Source organism: Onychomys torridus, chromosome 5, assembly GCF_903995425.1.
Source record: "Onychomys torridus chromosome 5, mOncTor1.1, whole genome shotgun sequence".
Lineage (NCBI taxonomy): Eukaryota > Metazoa > Chordata > Mammalia > Rodentia > Cricetidae > Onychomys > Onychomys torridus.
In genome coordinates this window covers 136,300,079-136,314,574 of record NC_050447.1, presented here as the reverse complement: position 1 = coordinate 136,314,574, position 14,496 = coordinate 136,300,079, and the positions used below count along the sequence as shown (strand labels likewise).

The 14,496-nt window shown below is 42.3% G+C and overlaps 1 protein-coding gene across 13 annotated transcripts in view; it reads left to right on the top strand.

The window, feature by feature from the left end:
- Positions 1-14,496, top strand: part of Cdc14b (cell division cycle 14B) — a 90,064-nt gene that overhangs the window by 33,253 nt on the left and 42,315 nt on the right. For 9 of the 13 annotated variants that reach the window (XM_036187169.1, XM_036187166.1, XM_036187175.1 and 6 more), the window contains 3 exons: positions 2,071-2,161; positions 2,738-2,813; positions 7,015-7,107. In XM_036187169.1, coding sequence (XP_036043062.1) covers positions 2,071-2,161; positions 2,738-2,813; positions 7,015-7,107 — 260 coding nt within the window. Of the gene's footprint in view, positions 1-618; positions 839-2,070; positions 2,162-2,737; positions 2,814-7,014; positions 7,108-14,496 lie in introns of those variants that run through there. The other 4 variants (XM_036187177.1, XM_036187176.1, XM_036187174.1 and 1 more) reach the window with 4 other exon arrangements.

Below are 14,496 nucleotides of genomic sequence, written 5' to 3'. Positions count from 1 at the left end.
TTAAACTCTTCGAGGGGTTAGGTTGGCCTTGAATTTTCTTTAGGTGAGACTGACCTTGAATTCTTGATTTTCCTTCCACCTTTGCTTCCCAAGCTCTGAGAGTCTGCTCATGCCCAACCCTAGCAGGCTAAACTCACCTTGCAGTTCTAAACAGTTTCTTGCAAAGCCCAGCGCGGACTATCTGGTCCAAGCTGTGACGCTCAGCGGTGTGGGCCGCGCAGCGCCCCCTGGTGGTAGGCGGCGGCGGGGGAGTTGGGAGTCGCGATCCTGTGGTGGAAGCTGGCGCCGGCCTGTCCCCAAACCCTTCATCATGCGTGCCTGGGTCTTGCGGGCTGGCGGGTTTTGAGCTGGACCTGTGTACTCTGAGCTAGCTGAATCGCCCCATTTGCAAGACAGCCGGCCCCTGGCCACGCCTGCCTGTATGTCTGGTTGCTTCCTTTGCCGGACAGCTGGCCCTAGTTGCGCGTGCTCGTGGGCCAGGTCTCTCTTTTTGTAGGGCATCTGACCCCTGGTCGCGCGGGGGGCCTTGGGTCTGGTCTCTTTTACAGGACACTGGCCCCTGGCCACCCCAGGGACAGCCCAGAGTTTGAACTTCCGGGGCTGGCTCTCAGTCTGCTGCTTGTCACCCGCCAGGGCGTCGCCGTGCCCATGCATGGGCGAGGCTCTTTAAACTTCACTGTTTTTTAAACTTCGGGGGTGTGGCCGCCCTTGCATTCTTCTTCCCGTGGCCGGTCATCCCCGGACCCGCCGGGTCCTTCTCTTGCCCTGCCTTCCAGATGCTTTGGAGTCATGAGCCGGGAGGGCGCGGGGACCCCTCGGGTGGCTGAGGTGATCCGAGGTGAGTGCTCAGGGCAGGGTAGGACGGGCTGGCTGGAGTAGCGATTTGCTGCCCAAGGATCCCAACTGCCTCCCCCCTGGGGCTAGTGGCTTTGGGGCGAACCGACATCTTAGTGTGCTTATGACCTCTGTGCCCTACACCCTCTCCACCCACGCTTGGAAGCTAGTGAAATGCCCAGGCACTGAGCACCACGGATCAAAGGTCATTTGTGGTTGGAAAGGACTAAGCCCTGTCACCCATTTGAATATGGCTGCTAGAAGTTTGTAGTTGCCTTTACTAGGACATATGTGCAGCGATTGTAAGAGTGGAGGCACAGATAGAAAAGTTTAAATTACCATTTGGGGAAAAGGATGTACCAGCTTGTGTTGTTTCTTAGCCCTAACAAATTGGTCTGAAAAAGTAGATATATATTTCAAAGGCTGTCCTTGATTTTTGCCATGTTTTGAGTGTAGGTATCTAATTACTATTAGGTATTGCCCTTTTGCGGGGTTAGAGGGTAAGAGTAGAGCCTTTGAATATTACTGTCCTTCTTGCTAAACTCCACAGCACCCTGACTGCATTCATGCAGCAGATTCCATCCAAGTTGGGCCTCCCATTGCTTTGGTTTTAACAGTAATCTGTGAGAAACTCAAAGCCATGACCCCAAATTTAAAAAAATACACATCTGTGAAAAGAATTGTGTAAACATACCTCCTTGTGCTCTATAGCTGTAATCAGCAATATTGAAAGCATTCTTTGTTTTTACTTAAAAAGGTTGTTTCCTGCCGCGTGTCTTTTCAAGTTGTCCTCATAAACTTGATGCATAGCTACAGGCTAACCATCCAATGCATGCTGTGTGTTCCCTGCGATTTCTTAGTTGCTTAAGAAGTCAAAACAGTATCACTGCATGAAATATCACCTGCCACTGTAAAGGCTTATAGATTAAGGCGATTTCTTCTTTAAAACTTTTGCTTATTTATTGTTATTCACCAAAAGAGGCTGTTTTGAAATTATACATTGTCACATTTCCAGTCTGAAGGAGGAGGGTGTGCACACACAGACACAAAATCAATTAAAAATTTATACATTGTTATTTTTCCCATCTGAAACATGGGGTGTGGGGCATGGACACACAAAATTGATTAAAAAAAAACCCTTCCATATTTGAATCCTTCAGGAAAGAATTGGGGCTTGACTTGGGACACATTTTTTAATAGCTTGAAGGAAGGAACATTGCAATTTTTCCATTTCAGATCGCCTTTGTTTTGCCATTCTCTACAGCAGACCAAAGAGTGCGTCAAACGAACATTATTTCAGCATAGATAATGAACTTGAGTATGAGAAGTAAGTATTGCCTCTTAAAAGACTGAGACTTTTAAACTGTCTTCTGAAGAATCTCTTGGTATGAGTACAGATGACATAGCCTTGGAAAATCATATATCTGATCACTTACAGCTGGGTACTGTTTCAAATTCTTGGTAATAAAATAGATCTTTGAGGATACAGAGAACCTGAGATTTGATATTGTAATAGTTTGCACTGCAGCGCTGTGTGAAAATAAGAACATGTAAGATACTGGTTTTGCTAGTGGCCAATATATGCAAGAACAATTTCTTAATTGAGGTTAGAGTTAGTCTACACCTCTGGGGTGTGTGTGTGTGTTGTGTGTTAGGGGAGGGCAGCAAGGTCTGTCTGGTGCATGCTAGCCGAGCTCTCTCCACCAACTCTGTCCCACTTGTTGCGTATTTAAATGGGTGTTGATTACCAGAATATTCCTGTTAGTATTAGTAGGACAGGACCTTAGAATTGTATGGCCTGTGTTAATTTGGGTTGGTGGATACTCGCTTGCAATAATTTGATTTTAGGAGCATTTACATTCAGAACAGCTAATTCATACTTGTTTCTATTCATTTTTTAAAGCTTCTACGCCGATTTTGGACCACTCAATCTGGCAATGGTTTACAGATATTGTTGCAAGATAAATAAGAAGCTCAAGGTAATTTTTTTTTCCATTTTACATACCAACCATGGTTCCCCCTACCTCCCCTCCTCCTGCTCCCCCCTACCTCTTCTCCACCCCACCCACCATTCACTCATCAGAGAGGATAAGGCCTCTCTTGGGAAGTCAACAAAGCCTAGTATATTAAATTGAGGCAGGATCAAGTCCCTCCCTCCCTGCATCAAGGCTGAACAAGGTATCCCACCATAGGGAATGGGCTCAAAAAGCCAGTTCATACACCAGGGATAAATCCTAGTCCAACTGCCAGGGGCCCCACAAACAGACCAAGCCATAAGACTATCAGAGGGCCTAGTTTGCTCCCATGCTCCCCAGATGTCAGTCCAGAGTCACCAAGCTCCCACTATCTTAGATCATCTGTCTCTATGGTTTCCCCATCATGATCTTGACTCCCCCTTGCTTATACAATCCCTCCTTCTTCTTTTCGACTGGACTCCAGGAGCTCAGCTCAGTGCTTAGCTGTGGATCTCTGTATTTGCTTCCATCAGTTACTAGATGAAGGTTCTGTGACAATCCTCTATCAAGGTATCTCTCTCATGGCTCTCCCTCTCCGTCCTTCCGCCAACTCAACTATCCTGTTCCCTCATGTTCTCAACCTTCTAAGATGATCCATGCTTGTCCCTCTTAGGGTCCTCTCGAGGTTAATCTTTTTACTCAAGGTTTGACTGAAGTGATCATTCAGCAACATTTTAGAGTAATGCAAAGGAGACCTGTCTCCTTTTAAAAAGTATTTACAAAATTCAGAATTTGAAAGAATGCTTCCTCTTACAAAACAAAACAGTTTCAGACCAGGTATGCTGGTGCTAGTGCACACTGGACATCTGAGCATTCAGGTGGGGGAGCCTAAGTTCAAGGCAAGTCTGTGCTAGAAAGGTCTTATCTTTAAAAAACAGAAAAGTCTTACCAAGAAACTAGTTTCCTACTGACGTGTGTCTTGAAAACATACTAAAGTTTTAATGATGTGGTGGAGTACACCTGTAATCTCAGCGCTTGGAGGATTGTTGTGAATTCATTGCTGTACATGACTGTATGAAACTGTAAGCCTGACCTGCATTGTCAGAGTTTGTCTCAGAAACAGCACAGGATCTTGTTTCTCATTGTAGCAGTATTTAAAATATATATTTTGTTTTTATTTTTCTGAGTCGGGAGAAATGGCTTAGCAGTCAAGAGCACTGGATGCTCTTTCAGAGACCCACATGGTGACTCATAACTGTCACGAGAGTTCTAGAGGATATGACACCACCCTCTTCTGGTCTATGTGCATCAGGCAAACACATAGTACGCATACATAACGTAAGCAGGAAAAAACACTCGTATATTAAAAAATAACAATAAAATAATTTTTCTCTAAACTTATACTGCATACATTTTATCCCTAGAGGTTTTTCTGGGCTTTGAGACACACTTATGTGTAACCCATACTAGCCTCGAAGTGTCTGCATCCCCTCATGGATATGCCTTGCCAAAACATGTAACTCGTTTTCTAGTTTTAATGGAATGAGTTATATTTGGGTTATTTGATTATGGTTTGGATTGAAGATACTCAGAGTGAAAGGCAGTTAGTTAACTAGGTCCCTTCTTATCTGACCTAATGGGAATTGAAGGCAGGCTTTGGCCATCATTCTTCCTACCTCCCTTTTATTTTTAATTTTTAATTTTTTAAATTTTTTATTTTTTGGTTTTTCAAGACAGTGTTTCTCTGTGTAGCTTTGCTCCTTTCCTGGAACCCACTCTGTAGACTAGGCTGGCCTCGAACTCACAGAGATCCACCTGCCTCTGCCTCCCGAGTGCTGGGATTAAAGGTGTGCGCCACTACCACCCGGCCCTGCCTCCCTTTGAAAGAGGAACACTGATGAATGAAAAGCAGACTCTGCTTTGTTCTCTGAGCTGGAAACTCACATAGTGTTGCATGAGTTACTCTTCAGCTTGGACCCTTTATACATCTGAAGTGAGAGAACTGAGGGTCATTGTTGTGTCCTTGATGCTGCTTCACTGAGAACACACAGTGTGAACACAAACACATTTCTTTATTTAGAAACTTTGAATTACTGTTCAGACACTTAAGGAGTAACTAGCTGGGCGTGATGGTATATGCCTTTGATCTCAGCACTTGGGAGGCAGAGGCAGGTCAATCTCTGCAAGTTTTGACCAGTCTGAGCTTCATAGTGAGTTTCACACAGCAAGGACTACATAGTGAGACCATGTCTCAAGTTTTAAAAAGTAACTAGTTGTCATAAACTATCAAGTAGAAAATACTGAATTTGTTAGCAGCAATTAAAGACAAACAAAAACTTATTGATGCAAAACAAATAGTATTTATTTTTGCTTAACATCATTACAAGTTTATGAGTAAGGGAGTTATTTCCCCTCCACAGCGTCAACTATGTTCACTTAGACACGAGAGTAGACTTCTTCCCAGGCCCTCTTAAATAGCAGAGTAAACATCTGTGGCCTCTATCTTTGGGTCCCTCTCCCCTTTCCACTTGTCAGTGGCTGTCTTGTTCCCATAGGCCAAGAGACTAAATATAATTCCTTCTCCTCTCCTCTCCTCTCCTCTCCTCTCAACTATTGTTTCTTTGCTTTAGTTTTGAAAGAATAAGTCTATGTGTGTGTGCACCTGTGCATGCACCTTCATGCCTAGCCTGTTAGAGGCTTTCATTCTTTGTGTCACCAGAAATGAGTGCATTCCTTTCTAATGACTTGCTGAAAAGTTGAACATCAGCCTGTCTGAAACCTCACTGCCCGTATAGCTAGTGAGATTCAGAGTGCCTTGGGTGAAGAGGGTGCCTGCACTGCCAGTGGCTGGTTAGGTTTTGTTTTTATTTTTCATTGATTTAGGTCTCTCAGTCCATGTGAATCACTAAAGGAAAAGTAGTACACATTGATGGCAGAGACACTGGAACATGCAGTGCCTTCAAATTGAGCTGAACATACTCTGTTCCAGCCTTGATGCATTTCCCTTTAGTGAAGTGCCACTGGGGCAGTGCTGGGTGATCATGGCTTCTTTTTCTTTTTAACTTCCTGTTGAAGTATAACATACATAGAGAAACACACAGATTCCCCACTGTACACTTAATTTTCATAATTAAGAAGAGGCCATTCAGTTTCTGGCTCATGGATTATCTTTGTTCTGTATATATCCTTTTAACTTACTGGCTTTTTAAAAATATGTATGAGTATTTTTCATGTATGTATGTACAGTGCCCTTGGGTATCAGAGGAGTATTGGATCCCCTGGACCTGGAGTTACAGACAGACATGAACTACCGTGTGGGTGCTGGGAATCAAATCCAGACCTTCTTCAAAAGCAGGATTGGAGATTTTTTAGAAAGCAAATAGATCAGGCTTGTTGGTTAATGCCTTTAATCCTAGCAATTAGGAGACAGGGGTGTCACTGTGACTTCAAGGCCAGCCTGGTCTACATAATGAGCTCAGGCCAGCCAGGGCTAATAGTGAGACTCTGTCTCAAGCAAACAGGAGGGATTCTACAGCCAACCTTTCCAGCTTCTTATATCTCCTGTTATCTTTGTTGATGATTTTTCACATTGGGACATTTATTCAGTTTTCTACCTATGTCACTAGTTGTGAATAATGCCATAATCTTTTATTTTATTATTTTTTTAAGATTTATTTATTTATTATATATACAGCATGTATGACCAGAAGAGGGCACCAGATCTCATTACAGATGGTTGTGAGCCACCATGTGGTTGCTGGGAATTGAACTCAGAACCTCTGGAAGGGCAATCGGTGCTCTTAACCTCTGAGCCATCACTCCAGCCCTAATGCCATAATCTTATGTCTCATTAGACAAACATGGCACTGTTGAGGACAGTGGCCTTCAGGGAGAACTTTAGTCCCCATAGACTATGGATTCATCAGTTTCTGTTCTTAGTGTTGAGAGTTCTTAGCTCTGTCCACAGCTTTCTGAAACAACCAGGAGGTTGGCCCGTCTTTAGGAATATAGCTATTCACATTTCCCTTCCTGCCTTTAATTTTAAGTCACTATAATGTCACAATATGTCTCATGGAAGGCATCTGATATTTCAGGGCATCAGTGTTATTCTAGAGGTTCTGATATCTAGACGCGTATGCATGTGAGATGTAGAATTTGTCACAAAATAGAATTTTAGAGAACTTGAAGTGGTCAAGAAAACTAACAACAGTTTGTTTTGCTGTAGTCCATTACAATGCTGAGGAAGAAAATTATACATTTTACCGGCACTGATCAGAGAAAACAAGCAAATGCCGCCTTCCTTGTTGGGTGTTACATGGTAAGTGTTGCTGGGTTTGAAGATTGGTCAGTGTACACAACTCTGCTGCTTTGCAATCGGGGTTGGTATTTTGAAACTACTCTTTCCTAAGATACTGTCTTGGTTTGTTTCCAGAAGGGATGTGTTGGTTTGCTTTTTGAAAACCGTTCACCTCAAGAAGACTTTTGCTCATGTTGCTGGGGAGTGTGTATGAGTTTCTGTCTACTCAGTTTTACTGTGAACCTAGAATGTCAAAAATTTTTTTATTAAAGTTTTTTTTTAACTGATTACAATGAAAAAGTTGATATCTTTTAGCCTTTAAGGTTAATGAGTAATGTTCTCATAGCTGCTTTTATTAATTCATGAACCATTTAGAGAGTTGTGAAGTCATTTTACTGGGGTCAGTTCCGATGTAGATTTTGTGTGTGTGTGTGTGTGTGTGTGTGCGCGCGTGCGCGCGCACTAGAAGATGGCTTTCAGGAATTGTTTCTCTCTTTCAGAGAAAAACCTTGTGGGTTTCAGGTTGTCAAGCTTGGTGACAAGTACCCCTACATGCTGAGCCATCTCTCCAGTTACCTCTTCCCCCCTTAGCCCCCCTTAAGGACTTACTTATTTGTGAGACCATTTCTCTGTGAGTGTATGAGCATGTATGTGTGTGTAGCTTTATGCACACTGTGGGGCGTTAGATCAGGCATTTTGCATACACACACACACACACACACACACACACACACACACACACACACTGTGTATTGCCTGAATGCTGGGATCTGAACTCAGGGCCTTGTGATTGTGCAGCAAGGCAGCAAGCACTCTTAATCGAGCTATTGCTTTGATAGGTTTGTTTGCTTGCATCTCAGCCCTTTTCTCAGGCTAGGTATCTCTTTTTCACTGGGCTGCCCAACTTTATACTACCTCACACTCCTTTAAAATTATCTCCTGTTACACAGTTTGGTATTCTGCAGTTTACAAAGATTGGGTCAAAAAAATTGTGGAGCTAGTTGAAATTGCACCTCAAAATTTGACTTCTTTTAGATATTTAGTGTGTCTTGTTACTAGCTGCTTAGGTCTTTCAGTTTATTGTCTTTTCTTGGGAAAAGTATTGGAGAGAAATGTTTCAGAGGAAACTTCAAGTTTTAGTACCTTCATCCTTGAAGGTATAAGATGCAGGAGGTGGATCGTGTCTGTTGAAGTCTGAATTCTTCAGCCGAGTTGTTTGTTTAGTATTTGCTTTTCTTTATTTATTGTTTGGTTTTTATTTTGTTTTGTTTTGAGACAGGGTTTCTCTGTTGCCCTGGCTGTCCTGGGACTCACTCTGTAGACCAAGCTGGCCTTAAACTCAGCCTCTGCCTCTTGAGTGCTGGGATTAAAGGTGTGCACCTACGCCAACTGCCCACCTATTTATTTATTTTTATTTCACGTGTATTGGTATTTTGTCTGCAAGCATATCTGTGTAAGGGTGTTGGATACCTTGGAACTAGAGCTACAGATAGTTGTGAGCTGACATGTGGTTGCTGGGAATTGAACTCAGGTCCTGGAAGGGCAGCCAGTGCTCTTAACCACTGAACCATCTCTCCAGCCCCAAGCTGGGTTGTTCTTATCTCTTGGTGTTTCTTGTGGTGGCAGCAAGTCCTTAAACCAAAGCAAAAAGAAAAAGAAAGGCCAGAAAAAGAGCTTGTTGCTCTTGCAGAGGACCAGATTTTGAGTCTAGAACCCATGCTCAAGGGGACCAACATCCTCTTTTGGCCTGCATGCACATGTATATATGCATAATTAAAAATAAAATAACCTCTTTCTTTTTGAGACAGAGTCTTACTGTGTAGCCCTGTCTGGCCTGGAATTCACTATATAGACTAGACTCAAACTCATAAAGATTCCCTGCTTCTTTCTCTCTCTCAATAACTAAAACTTTATTATTATGAAGACTTTGCAGATAAAAAATTCATGTAGCAAAATTAGCCATTTTTAAAGAGAGAAAGAGAGAGAGAGAGAGAGAGAGAGAGTGTGTGTGTGTGTGTGTGTGAGAGAGAGAGAGAGAGAGAGAGAGAGAGTGAGAGTGACTGACTGTGTGCTAGAGAGAGCAATTGAGCATATGTGCCATTGCACATGTGTAGAGGTCAGAAGACATCTTGCTGGAGTCGGTTCTTTCTTTCTACCATGCAGGTCCTAGGGATTGAACTCAAGTGGTAAGCACCTCTATCTACTGAGCCATCTTCATGGCTTGGTAGGTGGATACCTTAACTATGAGTTTTTGTTCCGTTATTTGGTCAGCTTATCTGGGGAGGAGAGCCTTGACTAAATGACACCTTTACAGAGAAAGTGACACAAATTAGTGTTATCAGAGTTCGTGAAACATTAATGGCAACCTGAAGAATCAGTCCTTGGTGTGACAGCAAAACTTCTAAAGTGTTTGTGGGGTCTTCCCTATATATTGTCCAAGTGGCCAGGGCAGTTCCACCTCAGGAACAGGGCCCTTGCTCATGAATTCTCAACCAAAGTTGCCTCTGGATTGATCTCTTGTCCACTGTCAGATAAAGTACTAATGGCCATGCTATGTGGAGCCAGCTGCTGTAATTTCAGGGTGGAGAATCTCTCAGAAAAATGGTTCGGAAAGTACTGGATAATTTTATAAACATGAAGCTGTTCTTGCTATGATGGGCTTTTATTTTTGTTTTGGTTTCATTTTAGTTTTTCGAAACAGGGTTTCTCTGTGTAGCAGTCCTGGCTGTCCTGAAACTCACTCTGTAGATCAGGCTGTCCTTGAATTTACAGGGATTCTTTCCTGTCCAAGCCTCCCTGAGTACTGGGATTAAAGGTGTGAGCCACCAAACCTGGCTTTTTTTTTTTTTTTTTTTTTTTTTTTTTTTTTTTTAAGCTGAGGATTGAACCCAGGGCCTTGTGCTTGCCTGGCAAGCACTCTACCACTGAGCTAAATCCCCAACCCTCATTCTTGTATTTATTTGGTAGTTCTTCTGATTATACACAGGGTCTCCAGTATCTAAGGTGTTCTACCATCAAGTTGTACATGGTTGGTATTTTTCAACAGAGAAAAAGATAACATCTTGTATTTATGGACAATGTCTTGATGGATTTGATCACAATTTGATGCACCGTTGACTTTGCTAATGCTTGTATTAGCAACCTGTATGGGCACACAGGCCTGGTTTATTTTTATGTTTTCATAGTTAATATATCTGGTTTTAGAATTCTTCTGAGAGGTTTACTCTTGCATGTCAATGCTGATTCCATGGTTAAGAATTTGCTAGGGAAAGCTGGATAGATTTGGATATTCACCGAGTTTATTACTCTGCTCAGATAAAAGCTAGTTTGTGGGAGGATTAGTGTGTGGCTGTGACAGGTGCCTTTGAGGCCATGGTGGGTGGGCAAATAGGGGAGCTTGGAGTGGTTATAATGCTTGGTGGGGAAGCAAGAGAAAGACTTCCAAGAAAAGAAAGTTATTCATAGAAGGAAAGAGTGTTGACATGTGATAAAGGCACTTCAGAAGATAAAACACCTCAGTGCTCAAAGGCCTCTTTTGCTTAAAGTCAATTTAGTTCTCTGGTTAAAGTACTGTAGAGATGAGTGCTAACCCCTATGAACTGAAGTCTTGATAACTTTTTCTAGAGTTGTTAAAATTTGGAGGTAATAAAGCTTGAGCAGTAATGTTGAAACAAAACCAAAAATATGGAAAGAATTTTCCAGCTCAGTGTAGCATGCAAGGGACCCCGAGTTCCATCCCCAGCACTGCAGGGAAGAAAATCAACAACTAACAAAAAGAAACAGAACAAAGAAGAACTGGGGAGATGGAGCAGTAGATAAAAATGCTTACTGAGGATTTGCATTCGTATCTTCAGTACCCATATAAACAAACTGAGCATAACTGCCTGTGCCAATAATGTGCCTGTAGATAGCCCTGACATGGAGAAATGGAGACAAATGAGCTTCCTGTTTAGTGAGAGACCTTGTCTCAAGGGAGTAAGTTAGAGAGCAATACAGGAGGACACATGATGTCTTCCTCTGTCCTCTGCATATATGTGCACAGGTGTGGTGTTGTTGGTATTTTATTCTTTTTTTAAAAAAAGATTTATTTATTATGTATACAGCATGTATGACTACAGGCCAGAAGAGGGCACCAGATCTCATTACCCTGTGGTAGCTGGGAGTTGAACTCAGGATCTCTGGAAGAGCAGCCAGTGCTCTTACCTCTGAGCCATCTCTCCAGCCCCAGTATTTTATTCTTTTAAGGGGCCCTCCACCTAGCTCCCAAATAAATCATACATGGAGGCTTACTCTTACTCTGTGTAGCTGGATGGCTGGCCCCTGGAGTCCTCCTTCTCTGGCTCCTAGATCTCTTTCTTCTTCTTCCTCCCAGATTTCTCCCTCTGTATATTCTGCCTGCCAGCCCCACCTATCCTTTCTCCTGCCTCAGTATTGACCATTCAGTTCTTTGTTAGACCACAGCTTCACAGAGTTAAACAAATGCAACATAAACAAAAATAACACATCTTAAAATAATAGTCTACTATACAGGTGTATACTCACACACTCATGTGGATAATACATATACACATAATATATACATTTGCACACATAGGCACATATACAGGCACATACATATGTATACATATACAAACACATAAACACTTGCTTGCACATGCACACACATATATACACACAAGCACACATACACATATAAAGACACACACACATTTGTACACAGCAATACTTTTTTTTTTTTTAATCTTTTTAAAAACCTTCATCCATCTAAGACTCTTTGGTCAGTTGGAAGCCAAATTTCCTAAGGAAAAGGCAAAGTGAATAGCATTTTCCCTTTTTTCTTTTTTAAAGACTTATTTATTTATTATGTACACAGAAGAGGGTGCCAGATCTCATTACAGATGGTTGTGAGCCACCATGTGGGTGCTGGGAATTGAACTCAGGACCTCTGGAAGAACAGTCAGTGCTCTTAACCTCTGAGCCATCTCTCCAGCCCCTAGTTTTCTTCTTTTACCACCCAGAACCCAGGGATCAAGCTGAGATTGTCAGCCTTGGTGGCAAGCTCCTTTACCCACTGAGCTATCTTACTGTCTTTAAATCTGCTTTTTAAATAAAAAACAGTTACCGTTCTGTCTTGTTATTGTTTGTGGTTACATCCTCCTGTACAGCTTTTCTACAGGCTATGTCATCTCCTAGGTTACATATACTTCTGAGGGCAAGGCTTCTTTTTGTTTATGTGTTGGCTTTTCAATACAGGGTTTCATTGTGTTGTGCAGTCCTGGCTGTCCTGGATCTTACTTTGTAGACCAGGCTGGCTTTGAACTCACAGAGATCCTCTTGCTTTTGCCTCCTGAGTGCTGAGATTAAAGGCCTGGGCCACCACCTCCCGGCTATTCTAATATTTTTCTCTGTAAAAAATAAATTCAAAGCCTCCAAGTGTAGACTCCATGACATAGCTGACTACTTACCCTGTAGCTTTTAAATTTGTTCTCCTCCATGGTTAATAAATTACTCTGGAAGAACTAATTGTGATAACTTGTAGGTAAATATTCCTGGTAAATATTTGTCACCATATTTTTTTTACATGGTTCTTACAGTCTTTAAAATAATTTACCTTATAAGCATTCATATGGAAAATTGTGGTTCTAATTAATTCCTGAGAATATTAGTTTAGCAGTCTGTGAATAGAATCCCACAGTCTGAGATTGCCTTAGCAGTCAAACTAAGAACTTTTAGGACTTTATTTAGTGGTGGACTTTTGGACCCTCTGGTCTACTTTTCAAGGGATTTCATTATTTTGGACTCTGAGTACCCAGTTAAGGTGGCTGTAGGGCAGAGGGATTGGACAAGATAGGTGGAGGCTGAGGGTCAGGTTGCAGTTCAGCCAGCAGTGCAGATGGTGCATTGGAGACCATAGGGGTGGAACCAGATGGGATGGTAACAGGCTCTGTAAACACTCCTGGGTAAACCTCCTTCTTGGGTATTAAAAAAGGCAGAGAGAACAACCAGGCAACTGTAAACATAGCAGCCAGGCATACAGGCAGAAGCTGCACAGTACCTCAGCAGTGCCAGGGTGGAGGCACTCGTTGCTCCCAGCTCACAAGGCTTTCTGTGCATTCTAGTAAGCACCCAGACACTGTGGCCCCTAGGATACTGGCTGAGTGGTATTAACTTTGACCCTTTGAGCATGTGTGATTCTTGTTTGCCGATCTGTTGCCCATATCTTCATTTCAGCCTTGGTTTTAGGTAGAATGGTTTCTTGTCTGTAAATAAGGGCTGAGCGTCAGTAACAAACAGGGTGACCCAGGATGAGCAGTTAATGCCACCTTTGGAGAAGAGCAGCCTTTGAGGGTTATGTAACTTACAGAATATTATTTAAATGGTTGTAGCCCTCCACCCTCACCCGTGTTTAAAAATTGAGACCACAGGGCTGGGGATATAGTTCAGTTGGCAGAGTTCTTGACTAGCATGCAGCAAGCCTTGGGTTTGATCCCTAATACGGAATAAACCTGATGTGATGGTACATGCTTATAATCCTTAACACTTGAGAATTGGAGGCAAAGAAGGATCAAGAGTTCACGATCATTCTTGGTTACATAGATGACTTGGAGTCTAGCCTACGCTACATGAGACTTTATGTTTAAAAAAATGGAGTCTTTCTTTTAAAGAAATTAAATGTGTTGGGCATGGTGGCACACGCCTTTAATCAAAGCACTGGGAAGGCAGAGGCAGGTGGATCTTTTATCTTTTTTAGAGGCCAGCCTGGTATACATAGCAAGTTCCAGGTGAGGTAACATAGTAAGATCCTGCCTCAAAAAACAAAAACAAAGCCAAAATGACTGAAAAATTTTATATACATGTATGAAACTATCAGGAAAAATGATGGAAAAAGAATCAAGATTTGTTTTTTCCCATTTTTCCTTTTTTTTTTTTTTGTTTTTGTTTTTTTTTTTTTTTTTTTTTTTTTTTGGAGCTGAGGACCGAACCCAGGGCCTTGTGCTTGCTAGGCAAGCGCTCTACCACTGAACTAAATTCCCAACCCCCAGTGCGCAGGTCTTACACACAAGGCCAGTTCACTTATTTTTGTTAACTGGCATTGATAGAGGCATACATACATACATACATGCGTGTGTACACACACACACACACACACACACACACACACACACACACTTGCATTCATTCATTCATTCATTTGTCCATATCTCTCTCTCTCTTTCTCAATCTGTCTATCTATCTACTTATATATTCAGGGGTAGTGTTTCTTTGTGTAGCAGCCCTGACTGTCCTAGAACTCACCTTGTAGACCAGGCTGTCCTCGGACTCACAGAGCTCCTCCTGCCTCTGGTATGTGTCACTACATCTGGCTAGTAGAGAGCTTTTGATATTCTAGACTTAAAGTTCCAATACCTA